Below are 25,099 nucleotides of genomic sequence, written 5' to 3'. Positions count from 1 at the left end.
AATGTCAAAGATTTTACTGAGTTACACTTCATATCAGGAAATCAGTCAGTATCTGGTGTGACCACCATTTGCCTAATGCAGCGTGACACATCTCCTTCGCATAGAGTTGATCAGGCTGTTGATTGTGGCTTGAGGAATGTTGTCCAATTCCTCTTCAATGGTTGTGTGAAGTTGCTGGATATTGGTGGGAACTGGAACATGCTGTCGTACACGTCCATCGAGAGCATCCCACAGCCTACAGTAGCAGCTAATGTATGGTGTTCAATGTTGGCCTACATTCGATGAGACTTTGGAAGAAAAAAAACATGCAGGGCTTGACATGAACCTGTTTATCCACTTGTCCTTCAGACAAAGAGGTGACGGAAAATGTTGTTCTTGATGAAAAAAAAACACTTCACAAAATAAAATGCACCATTATTACAGAGAATCAGACAAATTATGCAAACCTCTACCTATTGGCTACTTAACGTATTCAAGACCGTCTCAAAATACAACACTGCCCCTTTAAGACATAAAACAGCTCTTTACCTGACTCGCTTTTCAAAGATGTCTAGAAATGTATACATTTTGTGCTCGTGTAGGAAGCAACCACTAACTGGGCTAATAACTCGCTAACTAGCAAAAGATATGACCAAAATGTGCACGCGTGGCTACATGCAGCTCTCACTTTGATTTCAAAACAAGCGCATCTTCTCATGATCACTCATACTGTAAACACAGTCCAGTTCAAAGTGAATGACACAGATCCATATATGGCAATGGTCTATTTACATATAGGCCTACTGCAGCTCTGATTGGTTATGGTGCACCGGTCTGTATAGAGTACAGGCCTGAGTCGTGCCTGCCAACGCAATAGAATCCTACTCTGCGTTCCCCATAGAACAAAATATTTTTGCATAGTTTTACATACTAAGTCTTGTTTGTTTTGTTTCGATATGTTGCATTGAAAGTAGCTAATATTACAGAAGAATACCCACAGTAAAGGGAAGCGTGTTAACGAAGGGGGAGACCATAGAAAGTTGAGTGAAGTTGTGTATGGAACATTTCTGGGATCTTATATTTCAGCTCAGGAAACATGGGACCAACACTTTACATGTTGCTTTGATATTTTTGTTCAGTGCCGTATAGCTGTAGACCTAACTAGTCTATACTAGTATAGCTGTAGACCTAACTAGTCTACACTAGCATAGCTGTAGACCTAACTAGTCTATACTAGTATAGCTGTAGACCTAACTAGTCTACACTAGCATAGCTGTAGACCTAACTAGTCTATACTAGTATAGCTGTAGACCTAACTAGTCTATACTAGTATAGCTGTAGACCTAACTAGTCTATACTAGTATAGCTGTAGACCTAACTAGTCTATACTAGTATAGCTGTAGACCTAACTAGTCTATACTAGTATAGCTGTAGACCTAACTAGTCTACACTAGCATAGCTGTAGACCTAACTAGTCTACACTAGCATAGCTGTAGACCTAACTAGTCTATACTAGTATAGCTGTAGACCTAACTAGTCTACACTAGTATAGCTGTATATACTAACTAGTCTACACTAGCATAGCTGTAGACCTAACTAGTCTATACTAGTATAGCTGTAGACCTAACTAGTCTACACTAGTATAGCTGTATATACTAACTAGTCTATTCTAGCATAGCTGTATATTCTAGTATATACTAACTAGTCTAACATAGCTGTATATACTAACTCGTCTATACTAGTATAGATGTATATACTAACTAGTCTACAAACGAGTCTACACTAGTATAGTTGTATATAATAACTAGTCTATTTTAGCATAGCTGTATGTACTAACTAGTCTACACTAGTATAGCTGTATATACTAACTCGTCTACAAACTAGTCTACACTAGTATAGCTGTATATACTAACTAGTCTACACTAGTATAGCTGTATATACTAACTCGTCTACAAACTAGTCTACACTAGTATAGCTGTATATACTAACTAGTCTATAAGACTCCTGAACAGGTAATCAAATGGCTACCTGAACTATTTGCATTGTGTGTGTGTGTCCCCAACACCTCTTTTTATATTGCTGCTACTCTCTGTTTATCAGATATGCATAGTCACTTTAACTATACATTCATGTACATACTACCTCAATAGGGCCGACCAATCAGTGTTCCCGCACATTGGCTACCCGGGCTATCTGCATTGTGTCCCGCCCACCACCCCCCCCTTTTACGCTACTGCTACTCTCTGTTCATCATATATGCATAGTCACTTTAACCATATCTACATGTACATACTACCTCAATCAGCCTGACTAGCCCCTCTACTGTATATAGCCCCTCTACTGTATATAGCCCCTCTACTGTATATAGCCCCTCTACTGTATATAGCCCGTTACTGTATATAGCCTCGTTACTGTATATAGCCCCTCTACTGTCTATAGCCCCTCTACTGTCTATAGCCCCACTACTGTCTATAGCCCCTCTACTGTCTATAGCCCCTCTACTGTCTATAGCCCCTCTACTGTCTATAGCCCCTCTACTGTCTATAGCCCCTCTACTGTCTATAGCCCCTCTACTGTCTATAGCCCCTCTACTGTCTATAGCCCCTCTACTGTCTATAGCCCCTCTACTGTCTATAGCCCCTCTACTGTCTATAGCCCCTCTACTGTCTATAGCCCCTCTACTGTCTATAGCCCCTCTACTGTCTATAGCCCCTCTACTGTCTATAGCCCCTCTACTGTCTATAGCCCCTCTACTGTCTATAGCCCCTCTACTGTCTATAGCCCCTCTACTGTCTATAGCCCCTCTACTGTCTATAGCCCCTCTACTGTCTATAGCCCCTCTACTGTCTATAGCCCCTCTACTGTCTATAGCCCCTCTACTGTCTATAGCCCCTCTACTGTCTATAGCCCCTCTACTGTCTATAGCCCCTCTACTGTCTATAGCCCCCTCTACTGTATATAGCCCCTCTACTGTATATAGCCCCTCTACTGTATATAGCCCCTCTACTGTATATAGCCCCTCTACTGTATATAGCCCCTCTACTGTATATAGCCCCTCTACTGTATATAGCCCCTCTACGGTATATAGCCCCTCTACTGTATATAGCCCCTCTACTGTATATAGCCCCTCTACTGTATATAGCCCCTCTACTGTATATAGCCCCTCTACTGTATATAGCCCCTCTACTGTATATAGCCTCTCTACTGTATATAGCCTCTCTACTGTATATAGCCCCTCTACTGTATATAGCCCCTCTACTGTATATAGCCTCTCTACTGTATATAGCCCCTCTACTGTATATAGCCTCTCTACTGTATATAGCCTGTGTTTTTTACTGTTGTTTATTTCCTTATTTACCTATTTATTTTTATCTATTAGCCTCTATTGTTCACCTAATACCTTTTTTGAACTATTGGTTAGAGCCTGTAAGGTCTACTACACCTGATGTATTCAGCATTTCACTGTAAGGTCTACACCTGTTGTATTCAGCATTTCACTGTAAGGTCTACTACACCTGTTGTATTCAGCATTTCACTGTAAGGTCTACTACACCTGTTGTATTCAGCATTTCACTGTAAGGTCTACTACACCTGTTGTATTCAGCATTTCACTGTAAGGTCTACTACACCTGTTGTATTCAGCATTTCACTGTAAGGTCTACCAACACCTGTTGTATTCAGCATTTCACTGTAAGGTCTACTACACCTGTTGTATTCAGCATTTCACTGTAAGGTCTACTACACCTGATGTATTCAGCATTTCACTGTAAGGTCTACTACACCTGTTGTATTCAGCATTTCACTGTAAGGTCTACTACACCTGTTGTATTCAGCATTTCACTGTAAGGTCTACTACACCTGTTGTATTCAGCATTTCACTGTAAGGTCTACTACACCTGTTGTATTCAGCATTTCATTGTAAGGTCTACTACACCTGTTGTATTCAGCATTTCACTGTAAGGTCTACTACACCTGTTGTATTCAGCATTTCACTGTAAGGTCTACTACACCTGATGTATTCAGCATTTCACTGTAAGGTCTACTACACCTGTTGTATTCAGCATTTCACTGTAAGGTCTACTACACCTGTTGTATTCGGCGCACGTGACAAATAAACTTTGATTTGATATACTGGTATAGCTCTCTATACTGACTAGTCTATACTAGTATAGCTCTCTATACTAACTAGTCTATACTAGTATAGCTCTCTATACTGACTAGTCTATACTAGTATAGCTCTCTATACTGACTAGTCTATACTAGTATAGCTCTCTATACTGACTAGTCTATACTAGTATAGCTCTATATACTGACTAGTCTATACTAGTATAGCTCTATATACTAACTAGTCTATACTAGTATAGCTCTCTATACTGACTAGTCTATACTAGTATAGCTCTCTATACTGACTAGTCTATACTAGTATAGCTCTCTATACTGACTAGTCTATACTAGTATAGCTCTCTATACTGACTAGTCTATACTAGTATAGCTCTCTATACTGACTAGTCTATACTAGTATAGCTCTCTATACTGACTAGTCTATACTAGTATAGCTCTCTATACTGACTAGTCTATACTAGTATAGCTCTCTATACTGACTAGTCTATACTAGTATAGCTCTCTATACTGACTAGTCTATACTAGTATAGCTCTCTATACTGACTAGTCTATACTAGTATAGCTCTCTATACTGACTAGTCTATACTAGTATAGCTCTCTATACTGACTAGTCTATACTAGTATAGCTCTCTATACTGACTAGTCTATACTAGTATAGCTCTCTATACTGACTAGTCTATACTAGTATAGCTCTCTATACTGACTAGTCTATACTAGTATAGCTCTCTATACTGACTAGTCTATACTAGTATAGCTCTCTATACTGGTCTATTCTAGTATAGCTCTATACACTAACTAGTCTATACTAGTATAGCTCTATACACTAACTAGTCTATACTATAGCTCTATAGACTAACTAGTATATACTAGTATAGCTCTATAGACTAACTAGTCTACACTAGTATAGCTCTATACACTAACTAGTCTACACTAGTATAGCTCTATACACTAACTAGTCTACACTAGTATAGCTCTATACACTAACTAGTCTACACTAGTATAGCTCTATACACTAACTAGTCTATACTAGTATAGCTCTATACACTAACTAGTCTATACTAGTATAGCTCTACAGACTAACTAGTCTATACTAGTATAGCTCTACACACTAACTAGTCTACACTAGTATAGCTCTATACACTAACTAGTCTACACTAGTATAGCTCTATACACTAACTAGTCTACACTAGTATAGCTCTATACACTAACTAGTCTACACTAGTATAGCTCTATACACTAACTAGTCTACACTAGTATAGCTCTATACACTAACTAGTCTACACTAGTATAGCTCTATACACTAACTAGTCTACACTAGTATAGCTCTATACACTAACTAGTCTACACTAGTATAGCTCTATACACTAACTAGTCTACACTAGTATAGCTCTATACACTAACTAGTCTACACTAGTATAGCTCTATACACTAACTAGTCTACACTAGTATAGCTCTATACACTAACTAGTCTATACTAGTATAGCTCTATACACTAACTAGTCTATACTAGTATAGCTCTATATAGAAACTAGTCTATACTAGTATAGCTCTATATAGAAACTAGTCTATACTAGTATAGCTCTATAGACTAACTAGTCTATACTAGTATAGCTCTATAGACTAACTAGTCTATACTAGTATAGCTCTATAGACTAACTAGTCTATACTAGTATAGCTCTATAGACTAACTAGTCTATACTAGTATAGCTCTATAGACTAACTAGTCTATACTAGTATAGCTCTATAGACTAACTAGTCTATACTAGTATAGCTCTATAGACTAACTAGTCTATACTAGTATAGCTCTATAGACTAACTAGTCTATACTAGTATAGCTCTATAGACTAACTAGTCTATACTAGTATAGCTCTATAGACTAACTAGTCTATACTAGTATAGCTCTATAGACTAACTAGTCTATACTAGTATAGCTCTATAGACTAACTAGTCTATACTAGTATAGCTCTATAGACTAACTAGTCTATACTAGTATAGCTCTATAGACTAACTGGTCTATACTAGTATAGCTCTATAGACTAACTGGTCTATACTAGTATAGACTAACTGGTCTATACTAGTATAGCTCTATAGACTAACTGGTCTATACTAGTATAGCTCTATATACTTACTGGTCTATACTAGTATAGCTCTATATACTAACTAGTCTATACTAGTATAGCTCTATATACTAACTAGTCTATACTAGTATAGCTCTATACACTAACTAGTCTATACTAGTATAGCTCTATACACTAACAAGTCTATACTAGTATAGCTCTATACACTAACTGGTCTATACTAGTATAGCTCTATACACGAACTGGTCTATACTAGTATAGCTCTATATACTAACTGGTCTATACTAGTATATCTGTAGCTGTAATTTAGAAAACAGAGAGTTGGCAGACAAAGCACTGTGTTGTAGAACAGGTCCGTAGATGTTGTGACAATGACATGTCTCTGAGGTTAAAGTGGAATTCCCCGAGCCAGGCCTATATAGAACAGATTGTTGCCTCTATTACCCAGAGCTCTGTAGGGCAGTGGTCTACTGTTCCGGAACTATAGGTGTGTCCCAAATAGCTCTCTATTGCCTATATAGTGCGTTACTTTACTTTTGACCAGAACCTAAAAACTCTGGAATAGGGTGCCATTTGGGACCGCACAACCTGTGAGGTGTGGTAATTGTTTAGCAAACATTTCTAAAAACGCCTGAGGTATGGTATCAGAGAACACATGACCCACTTCCTACTATCCTAGTTGGTGAAAGGGGCTACACTATTAGTCTGTGATATTTCACTCCCCTGCACAGTTGACACCAAGTGATTTAAGGCATGTCGTCGATACAAGCTAGAGGAGAAAAATAAAATCATGATAAAAAAAAAAAGTTTAAACACTAGGATAATCTCTAACCCTTTTCAATTCAGTTTCAAACTAACCAACTGACTGGACCGAGTTGCCTTTACATGTTTACAAACCAAGAGCCCTGCTGTCAGTCCTATTCCACAGTTCTCTACATAGCAATGTGACACCAGCCTCACCCTCTCACTGCAGCAGACTGGCCATACCACCACCACCAGACCAACTACAGGACTGTTCTCTATTAGCCACATTCCTTCAGTTCTTCTCCTTACCTGGCATAGCTGCTGGAGAAAGCGGAGGTAGGGCTGGAGAGGCCTTGCATTCCAGAAGCTCCATCCCCATAGCTAATGTTGTTCCAGGCCTCTCCTACTGTCACCAGCGGAGGATACAGGCTGAACACCGAGGGCTTCTGGTCCTTCTGCTGAGAAGCTCCACTGCTAGTGGAAGCCAAGGGGGTGTTGATGCTGCTGTTGCCTCCAAAGTGGTAGCTCTGTCCTCCAGAGGTGCTCACCCCACAGATGGAGATGGGGCTGGGGCTGGGGCTGGACAGCTCGGAGGGAGAAGAGGAAGTGGAGCCGCCGGTACTACCACTCATCTGGCAGGAGTAGCTACGCATGGCCGATGTCTTCTCCTGTTTGATCACCCCTGGAGTACACAGCTGGATGAAGCCAGATTCCTTCTCCATCTTCACCACGGGGAAAGTGGCGGTGGTTGTCATAGAGGTGCTGGAGTTGGACTCATCCTGACATGCTAGTAGACTGCTACCATTCAATGTGGTGGTGTTGGAACTGCTAAAACTACCACTATTGGTCATAGTAGCAGCTGGCTTGGAGGTAGAGTTGGAGACCCCACGATCCTGGCTTTCATCCCCCAGGAGAGTGTCATCAGCCAGGGAGGAGAGGAAGGCGTCGTCCCCTACGTAAAAGTCTGAGGGGGAGCCTGTCAACTCAAAGTCCTGGAGGAGATCCAGAGTGTTGTCGCTGAACAGTTTCTGGTCTTTTCCAATGTACCCTTCCTGGTCCATATCCATAGGGTTCTGGTCCCGGGAGAAGGCGGTCTCCGTCCTCATGGACATGGGGAACAGGTTGGGGTCTGAGTCCCCGATTAGGGAGTCCATGCTGTGTGTGGAGCGGTGGAAGTCAGCGATGCTGTTGTCCAGGCAGGAGTAGGTCTCCACGAGGGTGAAGAGTCAGATTCTCAGGAACATGTAGGTCTGCTGGGTCTGGGCTCTCTGGTCCTTTGTACAAACCTAAGATTAGATAAGAAGAAATACTGTTTTAATATCAGATGGGAAATTATTGTAGAGGGGGGAAAAAGGAAAGAAGATCTGTAAATTCAGGAAGTAACCTGACATCTCAATAGTTAATAATAATAATAGTTCTCTATGAGAAAAAAATCCTGCATTACTGAACTGGAATGGCATTGACCCTTTCCTAAATTGTATTTGTCTCATGGTTCGTACACAACAGTGAAATGCTGTTTTCTACGAAGTGAAACACTTACTTACGGATCCTTTTACAACAATGCAGAGTTAAAGAGAAGATTAAAAAAAGATATTGAAATGGTGAAACGAGGAATAAATACACAGTGAATAACAAATAAAAATAATGAGTAGAAAATAACATGGCTATATACAGGAAGTAGAAAATAACATGGCTATATACAGGGAGTAGAAAATAACATGGCTATATACAGGGAGTAGAAAATAACATGGCTATATACAGGAATTAGAAAATAACATGGCTATATACAGGAAGTAGAAAATAACATGGCTATATACAGGAAGTAGACAAAGACACGGATAATATAGAGTTGGCTGGGTTTTCCGTGTATCGGCAGCACAGAACAGCTACGTCTGGCAAGACAAGCGGTCGGGTCTGTGACCATTTGTCAATAACAGCTGGTGCACAATGTCAAATATTAAAGAAGTCTCGAGGTAGTCCTCGTCTGAGGTAGAGTATCTCATGATAAGCTGTAGACCACACAATCTATGAAGAGTTTATCTATATTTTTCATAGCCGTCTATTTACCACCACAAACTGATTCTGGCACTAAGACCACACTCAACAAGCTGTACAAGGCCATGAGCAAACAAGAACATGCTCTTCCATAAAGCAGCGCTCCTAGTGGCCGGGGACTTTAATGCAGGCAAACTTAAATCTGTTTTACCACATTTCTACCAGCATGTCACATGTGCAACCAGAGCAAAACCTACTCCAGATCACCTTTACTCCACACACAGAGACACATACAAAGCTCTCCCTCACCCTCCATTTGGTAAATCTGACCATAATTGTATCCTCCTGATTCCTGCTTAAAATAAAAAAACTTAAGCAGGAAGTACCAGTGACTTGATCAATACGGAAGTGGTAAGATGACATGGATGCTACACTACAGGACTGTTTTGCTAGCACAGACTGGAATATGTTCCGAGATTCACCCAGTGGCATCGAGGAGTATACCACCTCAGTCACCGGCTTCATCAATAAGTGCATCGATGACATCATCCCCACAGTGCCCGTACGTACATATCCCAACCAGAAGCCATAGATAAAAGACAACAAAAAAGACAGCACCGAGCTAAAGGCTAGAGCTGCCGCTTTCAAGGAGCGGGATAACTAATCGGGAAGCTTATAAGAAATCCCATTATGCCCTCAGACGAACCATCAAACAGGCAAAGCATCAATACAGGATTAAGATTAAATCCTACTACACCGGCTTTGATGCTCGTGGGATGTGGCAGGGCTTGAAAACTATTACAGACTACAAAGGGAAACCCTGCCATGAGGTGCCCAGTGACGCGAGCCTACCAGACGAGCTACATACCTTTTATGCTCGCTTCGAGGCAAGCAACACTGAAGCATGCATGAGAGCACCAGCTCTTATTTGATTTGAGTCCAGAGTGTGTGTGTGTGTTGGGGGGTGGGGGGGGTTCAAGTCCAGAGTGTGTGTGTGGGGGGGGGGGGGGGGGGTAGAGTCCAGAGTGTGTGGGTAGAGTCCAGAGAGTGTGGGTAGAGTCCAGAGAGTGTGGGTAGAGTCCAGCGTGTGTGGGTAGAGTCCAGAGTGTGTGGGTAGAGTCCAGAGTGTGGTGGGTAGAGACCAGAGTGTGTGGGCAGTACCTTTGTGGCGGGAGGCTCTGGGTATTCCAGGTAGAGACCAGAGTGTGTGGGTAGAGACCAGAGTGTGTGGGTAGAGACCAGAGTGTGTGGGTAGAGACCAGAGTGTGTGGGTAGAGGCCAGAGTGCGTGGGTAGAGGCCAGAATGTGTGGGTAGAGGGCCAGAGTGTGTGGGTAGAGGCCAGAGTGTGTGGGTAGAGGCCAGAGTGTGTGGGTAGAGGCCAGCGTGTGTGGGTAGAGGCCAGAGTGTGTGGGTAGAGTCCAGAGTGTGGTGGGTAGAGACCAGAGTGTGTGGGTAGAGACCAGAGTGTGTGGTTAGAGACCAGAGTGTGTGGGTAGTACCTTTGTGGCGGGAGGCTCTGGGTATTCCAGGTAGAGACCAGAGTGTGTGGGTAGAGACCAGAGTGTTTGGGTAGAGGCCAGAGTGTGTGGGTAGAGGCCAGAGTGTGTGGGTAGAGGCCAGAGTGTGTGGGTAGAGACCCAGAGTGTGTGGGTAGAGGCCAGAGTGTGTGGGTAGAGGACAGAGCGTGTGGGTAGAGGCCAGAGCGTGTGGGTAGAGGCCAGAGCGTGTGGGTAGAGGCCAGAGCGTGTGGGTAGAGCCCAGAGTGTGTGGGTAGAGCCCAGAGTGTGTGGGTAGAGCCCAGAGTGTGTGGGTAGAGCCCAGAGTGTGTGGGTAGAGCCCAGAGTGTGTGGGTAGAGCCCAGAGTGTGTGGGTAGAGCCCAGAGTGTGTGGGTAGAGTCCAGAGTGTGTGGGTAGAGTCCAGAGTGTGTGGGTAGAGTCCAGAGTGTGTGGGTAGAGACCAGAGTGTGTGGGTAGAGCCCAGAGTGTGTGGGCGGTACCTTTGTGGCGGGAGGCTCTGGGTATTCCAGGTAGAGGCCAGAGTGTGTGGGTAGAGACCAGAGTGTGTGGGTAGAGACCAGAGTGTGTGGCCAGTACCTTTGTGGCGGGAGGCTCTGGGTATTCCAGGTAGAGGCCAGAGTGTGTGGGTAGAGGCCAGAGTGTGTGGGTAGAGGCCAGAGTGTGTGGGTAGAGGCCAGAGTGTGTGGGTAGAGACCAGAGTGTGTGGGTAGAGCCCAGAGTGTGTGGGTAGAGCCCAGAGTGTGTGGGTAGAGCCCAGAGTGTGTGGGTAGAGGCCAGAGTGTGTGGGTAGAGGCCAGAGTGTGTGGGTAGAGCCCAGAGTGTGTGGGTAGAGCCCAGAGTGTGTGGGTAGAGCCCAGAGTGTGTGGGTAGAGCCCAGAGTGTGTGGGTAGAGTCCAGAGTGTGTGGGTAGAGTCCAGAGTGTGTGGGTAGAGACCAGAGTGTGTGGGTAGAGACCAGAGTGTGTGGGTAGAGCCCAGAGTGTGTGGGCGGTACCTTTGTGGCGGGAGGCTCTGGGTATTCCAGGTAGAGGCCAGAGTGTGTGGGTAGAGACCAGAGTGTGTGGGTAGAGACCAGAGTGTGTGGCCAGTACCTTTGTGGCGGGAGGCTCTGAGTATTCCAGGTAGAGACCAGAGTGTGTGGGTAGAGGCCAGAGTGTGTGGGTAGAGGCCAGAGTGTGTGGGTAGAGGCCAGAGTGTGTGGGTAGAGACCAGAGTGTGTGGGTAGAGGCCAGAGTGTGTGGGTAGAGGCCAGAGTGTGTGGGTAGAGACCAGAGTGTGTGGGTAGAGACCAGAGTGTGTGGGTAGAGGCCAGAGTGTGTGGGTAGAGACCAGAGTGTGTGGGTAGAGGCCAGAGTGTGTGGGTAGAGACCAGAGTGTGTGGGTAGAGACCAGAGTGTGTGGCCAGTACCTTTGTGGCGGGAGGCTCTGGGTATTCCAGGTAGAGCCCAGAGTGTGTGGGTAGAGCCCAGAGTGTGTGGGTAGAGCCCAGAGTGTGTGGGTAGAGTCCAGAGTGTGTGGGTAGAGTCCAGAGTGTGTGGGTAGAGTCCAGAGTGTGTGGGTAGAGTCCAGAGTGTGTGGGTAGAGACCAGAGTGTGTGGGTAGAGCCCAGAGTGTGTGGGCGGTACCTTTGTGGCGGGAGGCTCTGGGTATTCCAGGTAGAGGCCAGAGTGTGTGGGTAGAGACCAGAGTGTGTGGGTAGAGACCAGAGTGTGTGGCCAGTACCTTTGTGGCGGGAGGCTCTGGGTATTCCAGGTAGAGGCCAGAGTGTGTGGGTAGAGGCCAGAGTGTGTGGGTAGAGGCCAGAGTGTGTGGGTAGAGGCCAGAGTGTGTGGGTAGAGACCAGAGTGTGTGGGTAGAGCCCAGAGTGTGTGGGTAGAGCCCAGAGTGTGTGGGTAGAGCCCAGAGTGTGTGGGTAGAGGCCAGAGTGTGTGGGTAGAGGCCAGAGTGTGTGGGTAGAGCCCAGAGTGTGTGGGTAGAGCCCAGAGTGTGTGGGTAGAGCCCAGAGTGTGTGGGTAGAGCCCAGAGTGTGTGGGTAGAGTCCAGAGTGTGTGGGTAGAGTCCAGAGTGTGTGGGTAGAGACCAGAGTGTGTGGGTAGAGACCAGAGTGTGTGGGTAGAGCCCAGAGTGTGTGGGCGGTACCTTTGTGGCGGGAGGCTCTGGGTATTCCAGGTAGAGGCCAGAGTGTGTGGGTAGAGACCAGAGTGTGTGGGTAGAGACCAGAGTGTGTGGCCAGTACCTTTGTGGCGGGAGGCTCTGAGTATTCCAGGTAGAGACCAGAGTGTGTGGGTAGAGGCCAGAGTGTGTGGGTAGAGGCCAGAGTGTGTGGGTAGAGGCCAGAGTGTGTGGGTAGAGACCAGAGTGTGTGGGTAGAGGCCAGAGTGTGTGGGTAGAGGCCAGAGTGTGTGGGTAGAGTCCAGAGTGTGTGGGTAGAGACCAGAGTGTGTGGGTAGAGGCCAGAGTGTGTGGGTAGAGACCAGAGTGTGTGGGTAGAGGCCAGAGTGTGTGGGTAGAGACCAGAGTGTGTGGGTAGAGACCAGAGTGTGTGGCCAGTACCTTTGTGGCGGGAGGCTCTGGGTATTCCAGGTAGAGACCAGAGTGTGTGGGTAGAGGCCAGAGTGTGTGGGTAGAGGCCAGAGTGTGTGGGTAGAGTCCAGAGTGTGTGGGTAGAGGCCAGAGTGTGTGGGTAGAGACCAGAGTGTGTGGGTAGAGCCCAGAGTGTGTGGGTAGAGGCCAGAGTGTGTGGGTAGAGACCAGAGTGTGTGGGTAGAGACCAGAGTGTGTGGGTAGAGCCCAGAGTGTGTGGGTAGAGACCAGAGTGTGTGGGCAGTACCTTTGTGGCGGGAGGCTCTGGGTATTCCAGGTAGAGACCAGAGTGTGTGGGTAGAGGCCAGAGTGTGTGGGTAGAGGCCAGAGTGTGTGGGTAGAGGCCAGAGTGTGTGGGTAGAGGCCAGAGTGTGTGGGTAGAGACCCAGAGTGTGTGGGTAGAGACCCAGAGTGTGTGGGTAGAGGCCAGAGTGTGTGGGTAGAGGCCAGAGTGTGTGGGTAGAGCCCAGAGTGTGTGGGTAGAGCCCAGAGTGTGTGGGTAGAGCCCAGAGTGTGTGGGTAGAGCCCAGAGTGTGTGGGTAGAGTCCAGAGTGTGTGGGTAGAGTCCAGAGTGTGTGGGTAGAGACCAGAGTGTGTGGGTAGAGACCAGAGTGTGTGGGTAGAGACCAGAGTGTGTGGCCAGTACCTTTGTGGCGGGAGGCTCTGGGTATTCCAGGTAGAGAACAGAGTGTGTGGGTAGAGGCCAGAGTGTGTGGGTAGAGGCCAGAGTGTGTGGGTAGAGACCAGAGTGTGTGGGTAGAGGCCAGAGTGTGTGGGTAGAGACCAGAGTGTGTGGGTAGAGACCAGAGTGTGTGGGTAGAGTCCAGCGTGTGTGGGTAGAGTCCAGAGTGTGTGGGTAGAGTCCAGAGTGTGTGGGTAGAGTCCAGAGTGTGGTGGGTAGAGACCAGAGTGTGTGGGTAGAGACCAGAGTGTGTGGGTAGAGACCAGAGTGTGTGGGCAGTACCTTTGTGGCGGGAGGCTCTGGGTATTCCAGGTAGAGACCAGAGTGTGTGGGTTAGAGACCAGAGTGTGTGGGTAGAGACCAGAGTGTGTGGGTAGAGGCCAGAGTGTGTGGGTAGAGGCCAGAGTGTGTGGGTAGAGGCCAGAGTGTGTGGGTAGAGGCCAGAGTGTGTGGGTAGAGACCAGAGTGTGTGGGTAGAGACCAGAGTGTGTGGGTAGAGTCCAGAGTGTGTGGGTAGAGTCCAGAGTGTGTGGGTAGAGTCCAGCGTGTGTGGGTAGAGTCCAGCGTGTGTGGGTAGAGTCCAGAGTGTGTGGGTAGAGTCCAGAGTGTGGTGGGTAGAGACCAGAGTGTGTGGGTAGAGACCAGAGTGTGTGGGTAGAGACCAGAGTGTGTGGGTAGTACCTTTGTGGCGGGAGGCTCTGGGTATTCCAGGTAGAGACCAGAGTGTGTGGGTAGAGACCAGAGTGTTTGGGTAGAGGCCAGAGTGTGTGGGTAGAGGCCAGAGTGTGTGGGTAGAGGCCAGAGTGTGTGGGTAGAGGCCAGAGTGTGTGGGTAGAGACCCAGAGTGTGTGGGTAGAGACCCAGAGTGTGTGGGTAGAGACCCAGAGTGTGTGGGTAGAGGCCAGAGTGTGTGGGTAGAGGCCAGAGCGTGTGGGTAGAGGCCAGAGCGTGTGGGTAGAGGCCAGAGCGTGTGGGTAGAGGCCAGAGTGTGTGGGTAGAGCCCAGAGTGTGTGGGTAGAGCCCAGAGTGTGTGGGTAGAGCCCAGAGTGTGTGGGTAGAGCCCAGAGTGTGTGGGTAGAGCCCAGAGTGTGTGGGTAGAGCCCAGAGTGTGTGGGTAGAGTCCAGAGTGTGTGGGTAGAGCCCAGAGTGTGTGGGTAGAGTCCAGAGTGTGTGGGTAGAGTCCAGAGTGTGTGGATAGAGACCAGAGTGTGTGGGTAGAGCCCAGAGTGTGTGGGCGGTACCTTTGTGGCGGGAGGCTCTGGGTATTCCAGGTAGAGGCCAGAGTGTGTGGGTAGAGACCAGAGTGTGTGGGTAGAGACCAGAGTGTGTGGCCAGTACCTTTGTGGCGGGAGGCTCTGGGTATTCCAGGTAGAGGGCAGAGTGTGTGGGTAGAGGCCAGAGTGTGTGGGTAGAGGCCAGAGTGTGTGGGTAGAGCCCAGAGTGTGTGGGTAGAGCCCAGAGTGTGTGGGTAGAGCCCAGAGTGTGTGGGTAGAGGCCAGAGTGTGTGGGTAGAGGCCAGAGTGTGTGGGTAGAGCCCAGAGTGTGTGGGTAGAGCCCAGAGTGTGTGGGTAGAGCCCAGAGTGTGTGGGTAGAGCCCAGAGTGTGTGGGTAGAGCCCAGAGTGTGTGGGTAGAGTCCAGAGTGTGTGGGTAGAGTCCAGAGTGTGTGGGTAGAGTCCAGAGTGTGTGGGTAGAGACCAGAGTGTGTGGGTAGAGCCCAGAGTGTGTGGGCGGTACCTTTGTGGCGGGAGGCTCTGGGTATTCCAGGTAGAGGCCAGAGTGTGTGGGTAGAGACCAGAGTGTGTGGGTAGAGACCAGAGTGTGTGGCCAGTACCTTTGTGGCGGGAGGCTCTGAGTATTCCAGGTAGAGACCAGAGTGTGTGGGTAGAGGCCAGAGTGTGTGGGTAGAGGCCAGAGTGTGTGGGTAGAGGCCAGAGTGTGTGGGTAGAGACCAGAGTGTGTGGGTAGAGCCCAGAGTGTGTGGGTAGAGTCCAGAGTGTGTGGGTAGAGACCAGAGTGTGTGGGTAGAGACCAGAGTGTGTGGGTAGAGACCAGAGTGTGTGGGTAGAGGCCAGAGTGTGTGGGTAGAGACCAGAGTGTGTGGGTAGAGACCAGAGTGTGTGGCCAGTACCTTTGTGGCGGGAGGCTCTGGGTATTCCAGGTAGAGACCAGAGTGTGTGGGTAGAGGCCAGAGTGTGTGGGTAGAGGCCAGAGTGTGTGGGTAGAGTCCAGAGTGTGTGGGTAGAGGCCAGAGTGTGTGGGTAGAGACCAGAGTGTGTGGGTAGAGCCCAGAGTGTGTGGGTAGAGCCCAGAGTGTGTGGGTAGAGGCCAGAGTGTGTGGGTAGAGGCCAGAGTGTGTGGGTAGAGCCCAGAGTGTGTGGGTAGAGCCCAGAGTGTGTGGGTAGAGCCCAGAGTGTGTGGGTAGAGCCCAGAGTGTGTGGGTAGAGTCCAGAGTGTGTGGGTAGAGTCCAGAGTGTGTGGGTAGAGACCAGAGTGTGTGGGTAGAGACCAGAGTGTGTGGGTAGAGCCCAGAGTGTGTGGGCGGTACCTTTGTGGCGGGAGGCTCTGGGTATTCCAGGTAGAGGCCAGAGTGTGTGGGTAGAGACCAGAGTGTGTGGGTAGAGACCAGAGTGTGTGGCCAGTACCTTTGTGGCGGGAGGCTCTGAGTATTCCAGGTAGAGACCAGAGTGTGTGGGTAGAGGCCAGAGTGTGTGGGTAGAGGCCAGAGTGTGTGGGTAGAGGCCAGAGTGTGTGGGTAGAGACCAGAGTGTGTGGGTAGAGGCCAGAGTGTGTGGGTAGAGGCCAGAGTGTGTGGGTAGAGACCAGAGTGTGTGGGTAGAGACCAGAGTGTGTGGGTAGAGGCCAGAGTGTGTGGGTAGAGACCAGAGTGTGTGGGTAGAGGCCAGAGTGTGTGGGTAGAGACCAGAGTGTGTGGGTAGAGACCAGAGTGTGTGGCCAGTACCTTTGTGGCGGGAGGCTCTGGGTATTCCAGGTAGAGACCAGAGTGTGTGGGTAGAGCCCAGAGTGTGTGGGTAGAGCCCAGAGTGTGTGGGTAGAGTCCAGAGTGTGTGGGTAGAGTCCAGAGTGTGTGGGTAGAGTCCAGAGTGTGTGGGTAGAGTCCAGAGTGTGTGGGTAGAGACCAGAGTGTGTGGGTAGAGCCCAGAGTGTGTGGGCGGTACCTTTGTGGCGGGAGGCTCTGGGTATTCCAGGTAGAGGCCAGAGTGTGTGGGTAGAGACCAGAGTGTGTGGGTAGAGACCAGAGTGTGTGGCCAGTACCTTTGTGGCGGGAGGCTCTGGGTATTCCAGGTAGAGGCCAGAGTGTGTGGGTAGAGGCCAGAGTGTGTGGGTAGAGGCCAGAGTGTGGTGGGTAGAGGCCAGAGTGTGTGGGTAGAGACCAGAGTGTGTGGGTAGAGCCCAGAGTGTGTGGGTAGAGCCCAGAGTGTGTGGGTAGAGGCCAGAGTGTGTGGGTAGAGCCCAGAGTGTGTGGGTAGAGCCCAGAGTGTGTGGGTAGAGCCCAGAGTGTGTGGGTAGAGCCCAGAGTGTGTGGGTAGAGCCCAGAGTGTGTGGGTAGAGTCCAGAGTGTGTGGGTAGAGTCCAGAGTGTGTGGGTAGAGACCAGAGTGTGTGGGTAGAGACCAGAGTGTGTGGGTAGAGCCCAGAGTGTGTGGGCGGTACCTTTGTGGCGGGAGGCTCTGGGTATTCCAGGTAGAGGCCAGAGTGTGTGGGTAGAGACCAGAGTGTGTGGGTAGAGACCAGAGTGTGTGGCCAGTACCTTTGTGGCGGGAGGCTCTGAGTATTCCAGGTAGAGACCAGAGTGTGTGGGTAGAGGCCAGAGTGTGTGGGTAGAGGCAGAGTGTGTGGGTAGAGGCCAGAGTGTGTGGGTAGAGACCAGAGTGTGTGGGTAGAGGCCAGAGTGTGTGGGTAGAGGCCAGAGTGTGTGGGTAGAGTCCAGAGTGTGTGGGTAGAGACCAGAGTGTGTGGGTAGAGGCCAGAGTGTGTGGGTAGAGACCAGAGTGTGTGGGTAGAGGCCAGAGTGTGTGGGTAGAGACCAGAGTGTGTGGGTAGAGACCAGAGTGTGTGGCCAGTACCTTTGTGGCGGGAGGCTCTGGGTATTCCAGGTAGAGACCAGAGTGTGTGGGTAGAGGCCAGAGTGTGTGGGTAGAGGCCAGAGTGTGTGGGTAGAGTCCAGAGTGTGTGGGTAGAGGCCAGAGTGTGTGGGTAGAGACCAGAGTGTGTGGGTAGAGCCCAGAGTGTGTGGGTAGAGGCCAGAGTGTGTGGGTAGAGACCAGAGTGTGTGGGTAGAGACCAGAGTGTGTGGGTAGAGCCCAGAGTGTGTGGGTAGAGACCAGAGTGTGTGGGCAGTACCTTTGTGGCGGGAGGCTCTGGGTATTCCAGGTAGAGACCAGAGTGTGTGGGTAGAGGCCAGAGTGTGTGGGTAGAGGCCAGAGTGTGTGGGTAGAGGCCAGAGTGTGTGGGTAGAGGCCAGAGTGTGTGGGTAGAGACCCAGAGTGTGTGGGTAGAGACCCAGAGTGTGTGGGTAGAGGCCAGAGTGTGTGGGTAGAGGCCAGAGTGTGTGGGTAGAGCCCAGAGTGTGTGGGTAGAGCCCAGAGTGTGTGGGTAGAGCCCAGAGTGTGTGGGTAGAGCCCAGAGTGTGTGGGTAGAGTCCAGAGTGTGTGGGTAGAGTCCAGAGTGTGTGGGTAGAGACCAGAGTGTGTGGGTAGAGACCAGAGTGTGTGGGTAGAGACCAGAGTGTGTGGCCAGTACCTTTGTGGCGGGAGGCTCTGGGTATTCCAGGTAGAGAACAGAGTGTGTGGGTAGAGGCCAGAGTGTGTGGGTAGAGGCCAGAGTGTGTGGGTAGAGACCAGAGTGTGTGGGTAGAGGCCAGAGTGTGTGGGTAGAGACCAGAGTGTGTGGGTAGAGACCAGAGTGTGTGGGTAGAGTCCAGCGTGTGTGGGTAGAGTCCAGAGTGTGTGGGTAGAGTCCAGAGTGTGTGGGTAGAGTCCAGAGTGTGGTGGGTAGAGACCAGAGTGTGTGGGTAGAGACCAGAGTGTGTGGGTAGAGACCAGAGTGTGTGGGCAGTACCTTTGTGGCGGGAGGCTCTGGGTATTCCAGGTAGAGACCAGAGTGTGTGGGTTAGAGACCAGAGTGTGTGGGTAGAGACCAGAGTGTGTGGGTAGAGGCCAGAGTGTGTGGGTAGAGGCCAGAGTGTGTGGGTAGAGGCCAGAGTGTGTGGGTAGAGGCCAGAGTGTGTGGGTAGAGACCAGAGTGTGTGGGTAGAGACCAGAGTGTGTGGGTAGAGTCCAGAGTGTGTGGGTAGAGTCCAGAGTGTGTGGGTAGAGTCCAGCGTGTGTGGGTAGAGTCCAGCGTGTGTGGGTAGAGTCCAGAGTGTGTGGGTAGAGTCCAGAGTGTGGTGGGTAGAGACCAGAGTGTGTGGGTAGAGACCAGAGTGTGTGGGTAGAGACCAGAGTGTGTGGGTAGTACCTTTGTGGCGGGAGGCTCTGGGTATTCCAGGTAGAGACCAGAGTGTGTGGGTAGAGACCAGAGTGTTTGGGTAGAGGCCAGAGTGTGTGGGTAGAGGCCAGAGTGTGTGGGTAGAGGCCAGAGTGTGTGGGTAGAGGCCAGAGTGTGTGGGTAGAGGCCAGAGTGTGTGGGTAGAGACCCAGAGTGTGTGGGTAGAGACCCAGAGTGTGTGGGTAGAGGCCAGAGTGTGTGGGTAGAGGCCAGAGCGTGTGGGTAGAGGCCAGAGCGTGTGGGTAGAGGCCAGAGCGTGTGGGTAGAGGCCAGAGTGTGTGGGTAGAGCCCAGAGTGTGTGGGTAGAGCCCAGAGTGTGTGGGTAGAGCCCAGAGTGTGTGGGTAGAGCCCAGAGTGTGTGGGTAGAGCCCAGAGTGTGTGGGTAGAGCCCAGAGTGTGTGGTAGAGCCCAGAGTGTGTGGGTAGAGTCCAGAGTGTGTGGGTAGAGTCCAGAGTGTGTGGATAGAGACCAGAGTGTGTGGGTAGAGCCCAGAGTGTGTGGGCGGTACCTTTGTGGCGGGAGGCTCTGGGTATTCCAGGTAGAGGCCAGAGTGTGTGGGTAGAGACCAGAGTGTGTGGGTAGAGACCAGAGTGTGTGGCCAGTACCTTTGTGGCGGGAGGCTCTGGGTATTCCAGGTAGAGGCCAGAGTGTGTGGGTAGAGGCCAGAGTGTGTGGGTAGAGGCCAGAGTGTGTGGGTAGAGGCCAGAGTGTGTGGGTAGAGCCCAGAGTGTGTGGGTAGAGCCCAGAGTGTGTGGGTAGAGCCCAGAGTGTGTGGGTAGAGCCCAGAGTGTGTGGGTAGAGGCCAGAGTGTGTGGGTAGAGGCCAGAGTGTGTGGGTAGAGGCCAGAGTGTGTGGGTAGAGCCCAGAGTGTGTGGGTAGAGCCCAGAGTGTGTGGGTAGAGCCCAGAGTGTGTGGGTAGAGCCCAGAGTGTGTGGGTAGAGTCCAGAGTGTGTGGGTAGAGTCCAGAGTGTGTGGGTAGAGTCCAGAGTGTGTGGGTAGAGACCAGAGTGTGTGGGTAGAGCCCAGAGTGTGTGGGCGGTACCTTTGTGGCGGGAGGCTCTGGGTATTCCAGGTAGAGGCCAGAGTGTGTGGGTAGAGACCAGAGTGTGTGGGTAGAGACCAGAGTGTGTGGCCAGTACCTTTGTGGCGGGAGGCTCTGAGTATTCCAGGTAGAGACCAGAGTGTGTGGGTAGAGGCCAGAGTGTGTGGGTAGAGGCCAGAGTGTGTGGGTAGAGGCCAGAGTGTGTGGGTAGAGACCAGAGTGTGTGGGTAGAGCCCAGAGTGTGTGGGTAGAGTCCAGAGTGTGTGGGTAGAGACCAGAGTGTGTGGGTAGAGACCAGAGTGTGTGGGTAGAGACCAGAGTGTGTGGGTAGAGGCCAGAGTGTGTGGGTAGAGACCAGAGTGTGTGGGTAGAGACCAGAGTGTGTGGCCAGTACCTTTGTGGCGGGAGGCTCTGGGTATTCCAGGTAGAGACCAGAGTGTGTGGGTAGAGGCCAGAGTGTGTGGGTAGAGGCCAGAGTGTGTGGGTAGAGTCCAGAGTGTGTGGGTAGAGGCCAGAGTGTGTGGGTAGAGACCAGAGTGTGTGGGTAGAGCCCAGAGTGTGTGGGTAGAGGCCAGAGTGTGTGGGTAGAGACCAGAGTGTGTGGGTAGAGCCCAGAGTGTGTGGGTAGAGACCAGAGTGTGTGGGTAGAGACCAGAGTGTGTGGGTAGAGCCCAGAGTGTGTGGGTAGAGACCAGAGTGTGTGGGTAGAGACCAGAGTGTGTGGGCAGTACCTTTGTGGCGGGAGGCTCTGGGTATTCCAGGTAGAGACCAGAGTGTGTGGGTAGAGGCCAGAGTGTGTGGGTAGAGGCCAGAGTGTGTGGGTAGAGGCCAGAGTGTGTGGGTAGAGACCCAGAGTGTGTGGGTAGAGACCCAGAGTGTGTGGGTAGAGGCCAGAGTGTGTGGGTAGAGCCCAGAGTGTGTGGGTAGAGCCCAGAGTGTGTGGGTAGAGCCCAGAGTGTGTGGGTAGAGCCCAGAGTGTGTGGGTAGAGCCCAGAGTGTGTGGGTAGAGCCCAGAGTGTGTGGGTAGAGCCCAGAGTGTGTGGGTAGAGTCCAGAGTGTGTGGGTAGAGTCCAGAGTGTGTGGGTAGAGACCAGAGTGTGTGGCCAGTACCTTTGTGGCGGGAGGCTCTGGGTATTCCAGGTAGAGAACAGAGTGTGCGGGTAGAGGCCAGAGTGTGTGGGTAGAGGCCAGAGTGTGTGGGTAGAGGCCAGAGTGTGTGGGTAGAGGCCAGAGTGTGTGGGTAGAGGCCAGAGTGTGTGGGTAGAGACCAGAGTGTGTGGGTAGAGCCCAGAGTGTGTGGGTAGAGGCCAGAGTGTGTGGGTAGAGACCAGAGTGTGTGGGTAGAGCCCAGAGTGTGTGGGTAGAGACCAGAGTGTGTGGGTAGAGACCAGAGTGTGTGGGTAGAGGCCAGAGTGTGTGGGTAGAGACCAGAGTGTGTGGGTAGAGCCCAGAGTGTGTGGGTAGAGACCAGAGTGTGTGGGTAGAGACCAGAGTGTGTGGGCAGTACCTTTGTGGCGGGAGGCTCTGGGTATTCCAGGTAGAGGCCCACGGAGCGGTGGTGGTGGCGGAGGCTGAGGTGAGGTCTGTTACTGGTTCCGCTGGGCACGTCACCTGGTTGCATCAGTTGGCTGGATCGAAGGAACAAGGCGCATTGGTGGTTGCCAAGGCGACGGACATGTTGGGAGCGTAGTTGAGAAGGGTTCCCTCTGAGGGGTTTTCTATCAGACGGCGCCTAACTCTGCTGTTGTTTTTGTTACTCCTGCTCTTCACTCCTCCTTGACCCATCTTACAATCCTGGGTAGAGAGGGGAAAGGGAGTGGATAATGTCATTAGCATGGATTCTAGGGTGTATTCATTATGTCTCGAAATGGAAACCGTTTACCATTTTAAGTAGCTAACGGAGGCTAACAGAACAAAGCGGGGAGGGACCTAACTGAATTTGTCCAAAATAGTTAATTGCAAAATGTTTTCCATTTGGATTAAACCCATTTCTGTTGCAAAACATGTTGCAACAGAATCAGCATAATGAATATACCCCTGGTGAGGCACCAGATTGGTGTCTGCCACATGTAGGCTAATATAAACCTGCATGGACATGTACCAAATAGCCTGCCTGAGTGTATAGACACAAACATACTACACACGTGGCAAGTTAGACCTAGTAGCTGTATCTGAAACATTTTCCAACTATTATGTTCTCAATGAATGAATAATAGATAGCTACTTTTAAATGGTTTGCTGAGTGGCGCAGTGGTCTAAGGCATTGTATCTCAGCGCAATCCCTGGTTCGAATCAGTTGGGTGGCGCACAACTGGCCCATCGTCGTCCGGGTCTGGCCCGGGGTAAGCAGTCATTGTAAATAAGAATCTGTTCTTAACTGACTCTCCTAGTTAAATAAAGGTTAAATAAATAAATAAATACTGAATTCTCCAAAGGTGCCCTCCTTGCTGCTGGGGCGCGCATTTTGTTATTAGATATTAGCTAGTTAACTACCTAGTTAACGTTAAGTGGCTAACTATTCCCTTCCTTGACTTAATTATTTGAAAACAACAACAAAAAGTTAGAATTGAATACCATATTTATTGAAATAAGTGTTTAAGCAACCTAACTAATTAACCCGCGTGTTCTTCTATTTTGCAACAGCGAGCCAGCCAGCCAAGTAACTTCGCTCCTGTTAAATTAGTTAGCAAAGGTTCGTGCCTGTAAATGCGCCTCCTCCCCAAACATCTCGTTGAGTGACATGTTGAGCTGGCTAGTAGCTAACAATTAATCTCTAGTTATTAATTCCAAATGAATGTATGGCACATTGTATTACTTTTAAAAATCTATTTAATCTCTAAAGCGTTTGCCTACCCCTCAGGCGTTTGGTAGCTGGATGTGACTCCATGCATCGTCTGACATTGTTGTTCTTGTTTTGGTGTTATTTTGCTCGCAAATGGGCCAGAAACACGAAAACATCTGATTGCGTTCTCCTTGCGAATCGTAGCAGGACACGAATAAGCAAGTCATCAATCGGATCATCCAATCCAATGTGTTCGGTATAAAATTGCACCCGAAAATCACGGAATTAGCTGTGTCGTTCACAGCCAAAAAATAAAGTAAGCGCTAACCTCTAGGAAAAAACACACAAAATGGAGATCTCACTGTTTACAACACGCAGTGCAACCTGTTGGCGAAGACAAGGTACTGCAACTTGTGTATCACTTACAGTAGCTATGGACAGCCAGAGGTCATCATTGGCCAACGGTAGCCCTCTTCTTCTATGGTATATTGCCGATCACACAATTGGATGTGCATCCCGCCGCCTACTTGTGCAGGATGGAAACAGGATTATCAAAATACGACCAATAAATACATAAATGAAACAACTTTTCTGTAAAAAAAAATATAAAAAACCCCAGACAGATCTGAACCCTAGAACAGGTTCAAGGGGAGCCTGGGAGGGCGGGTTTTCCGGCGCCAGTATTCAGATGTAAAGTCATTGGCTGCGTTTCAAACTCAAAGTAGACAACCCTCGGCCCTAAACCCTCGGCCCTAAACCCTCAGCCTTATGCCCTTGGGGGAATCATCCCCACGGCCATATTGCATATCTATAGTCGGTCCAAATGATTAAGATCCCCACCATATCTGGCATTACTCATCTCATATGTATATACTGTTTTCTATACTATTCTACAGTATCTCATTCACTTAATAGTGTTTACATATCTGGCATTACTCATCTCATATGTATATACTGTTTTCTATACTATTCTACAGTATCTTAGTCTATTTATTACTCATCTCATATGTATATACTGTATTCCATACTATTCTACTGTATATTAGTCTATGTATTACTCATCTCATATGTATATACTGTTTTCTATACTATTCTACTGTATCTTAGTCCGTTCTGCTCTGACCTCGCTCGTCCATATGTATATAGTCTTAATTACTACTTAGATTTGTTGTGTATTGGGTATATATTGTGTAATTTGTTAGATATTACTGCACTGTCGGAGCTAGAAGAACAAGCATTTCCCTACACCCGCAATAACATCTGCTAATGTGATCAATACATTTTGATTTGATTTGAATTGCAACATCGTCGTCCTTCTACACAGCGTTCTTCAGTATTCTTTATCCGTTTGCACACACTTGAAACATGGCCAAATCCTTTAAAATTATTACACTGCAGTGGTTTGGGGATGAAAGCTCTTGTAGTATATCTTACATAATCAAGCCTCACATGCGTAGGTATTTACTCTTTATCAAAAAACAACAGTACCGTCAGACTTTCTTCTTTCTCTCCATTCACCCAGCGGGTCAGACGCCGGGCTCCAACCACACCAGGAATTCTCTTCAGGTATTCAACCTTTAACATCTGTCGTCACGCCTGAGATGACTCCTTTGACGGGTGTTCTACTCCAAAGTTCAAAACACTAAACTTCTGTAGTCCGGCTTCTTTTGAGGCCCACTGCAATTTTCCTCTGTTCTTCAGAAATACAATGAATCAAAGTTAAGACCACTCAAATCAAATGTATTTATAAAGCCCTTTTTATATCAGCCGATGTCACAAAGTGATGTACAGAAACCCAGCCTAAAACCCCAAACAGCAAGCAATGCAGATGTAGAGGCACGGTGACTAGGAAAAACTCCCTAGAAAGGCAGGAACCGAGGAAGAAATCTAGAGAGGAACCAGGCTCGGAGGGGTGGCCAGTCCTCTTCAGGCAGTGCTGGGTAGAGATTATAAGAGGACATTGTTCTCCAAGCTGTTCAAATGTCCATAGATTACCAACAAGGTCAAATAATAATCACAGTGGTTGTATAGAGGGTGAAACAGGTCAGTACCTCAGGAGTAAATGT

The 25,099-nt window shown here is 49.0% G+C and overlaps 1 protein-coding gene across 5 annotated transcripts in view; it reads right to left on the bottom strand.

The window, feature by feature from the left end:
* The window catches only part of nr3c1 (nuclear receptor subfamily 3, group C, member 1 (glucocorticoid receptor)), a 75,670-nt gene extending 52,281 nt beyond the window's left edge, over positions 1-23,389 (bottom strand). For 2 of the 5 annotated variants that reach the window (XM_031797047.1, XM_031797050.1), the window contains exons 1-3: positions 23,105-23,388; positions 21,759-22,045; positions 7,233-8,209 (exon numbers count right to left, since the gene is read on the bottom strand). In XM_031797047.1, the coding sequence (XP_031652907.1) occupies positions 7,233-8,077 (845 nt within the window). In that variant the 5' untranslated portion in view covers positions 8,078-8,209; positions 21,759-22,045; positions 23,105-23,388. Of the gene's footprint in view, positions 1-7,232; positions 8,210-10,079; positions 10,168-13,266; positions 13,397-21,758; positions 22,046-23,104 lie in introns of those variants that run through there. The other 3 variants (XM_031797051.1, XM_031797049.1, XM_031797048.1) reach the window with 3 other exon arrangements.
* Positions 23,390-25,099: the final 1,710 nt, after the last annotated feature.

Source organism: Oncorhynchus kisutch, linkage group LG19 (genome assembly GCF_002021735.2).
Source record: "Oncorhynchus kisutch isolate 150728-3 linkage group LG19, Okis_V2, whole genome shotgun sequence".
NCBI classification, from domain to species: Eukaryota; Metazoa; Chordata; class Actinopteri; order Salmoniformes; family Salmonidae; genus Oncorhynchus; species Oncorhynchus kisutch.
The sequence above is the reverse complement of the archived record's forward strand: the minus strand, read 5'-3'. Positions and strand labels throughout refer to the sequence as shown.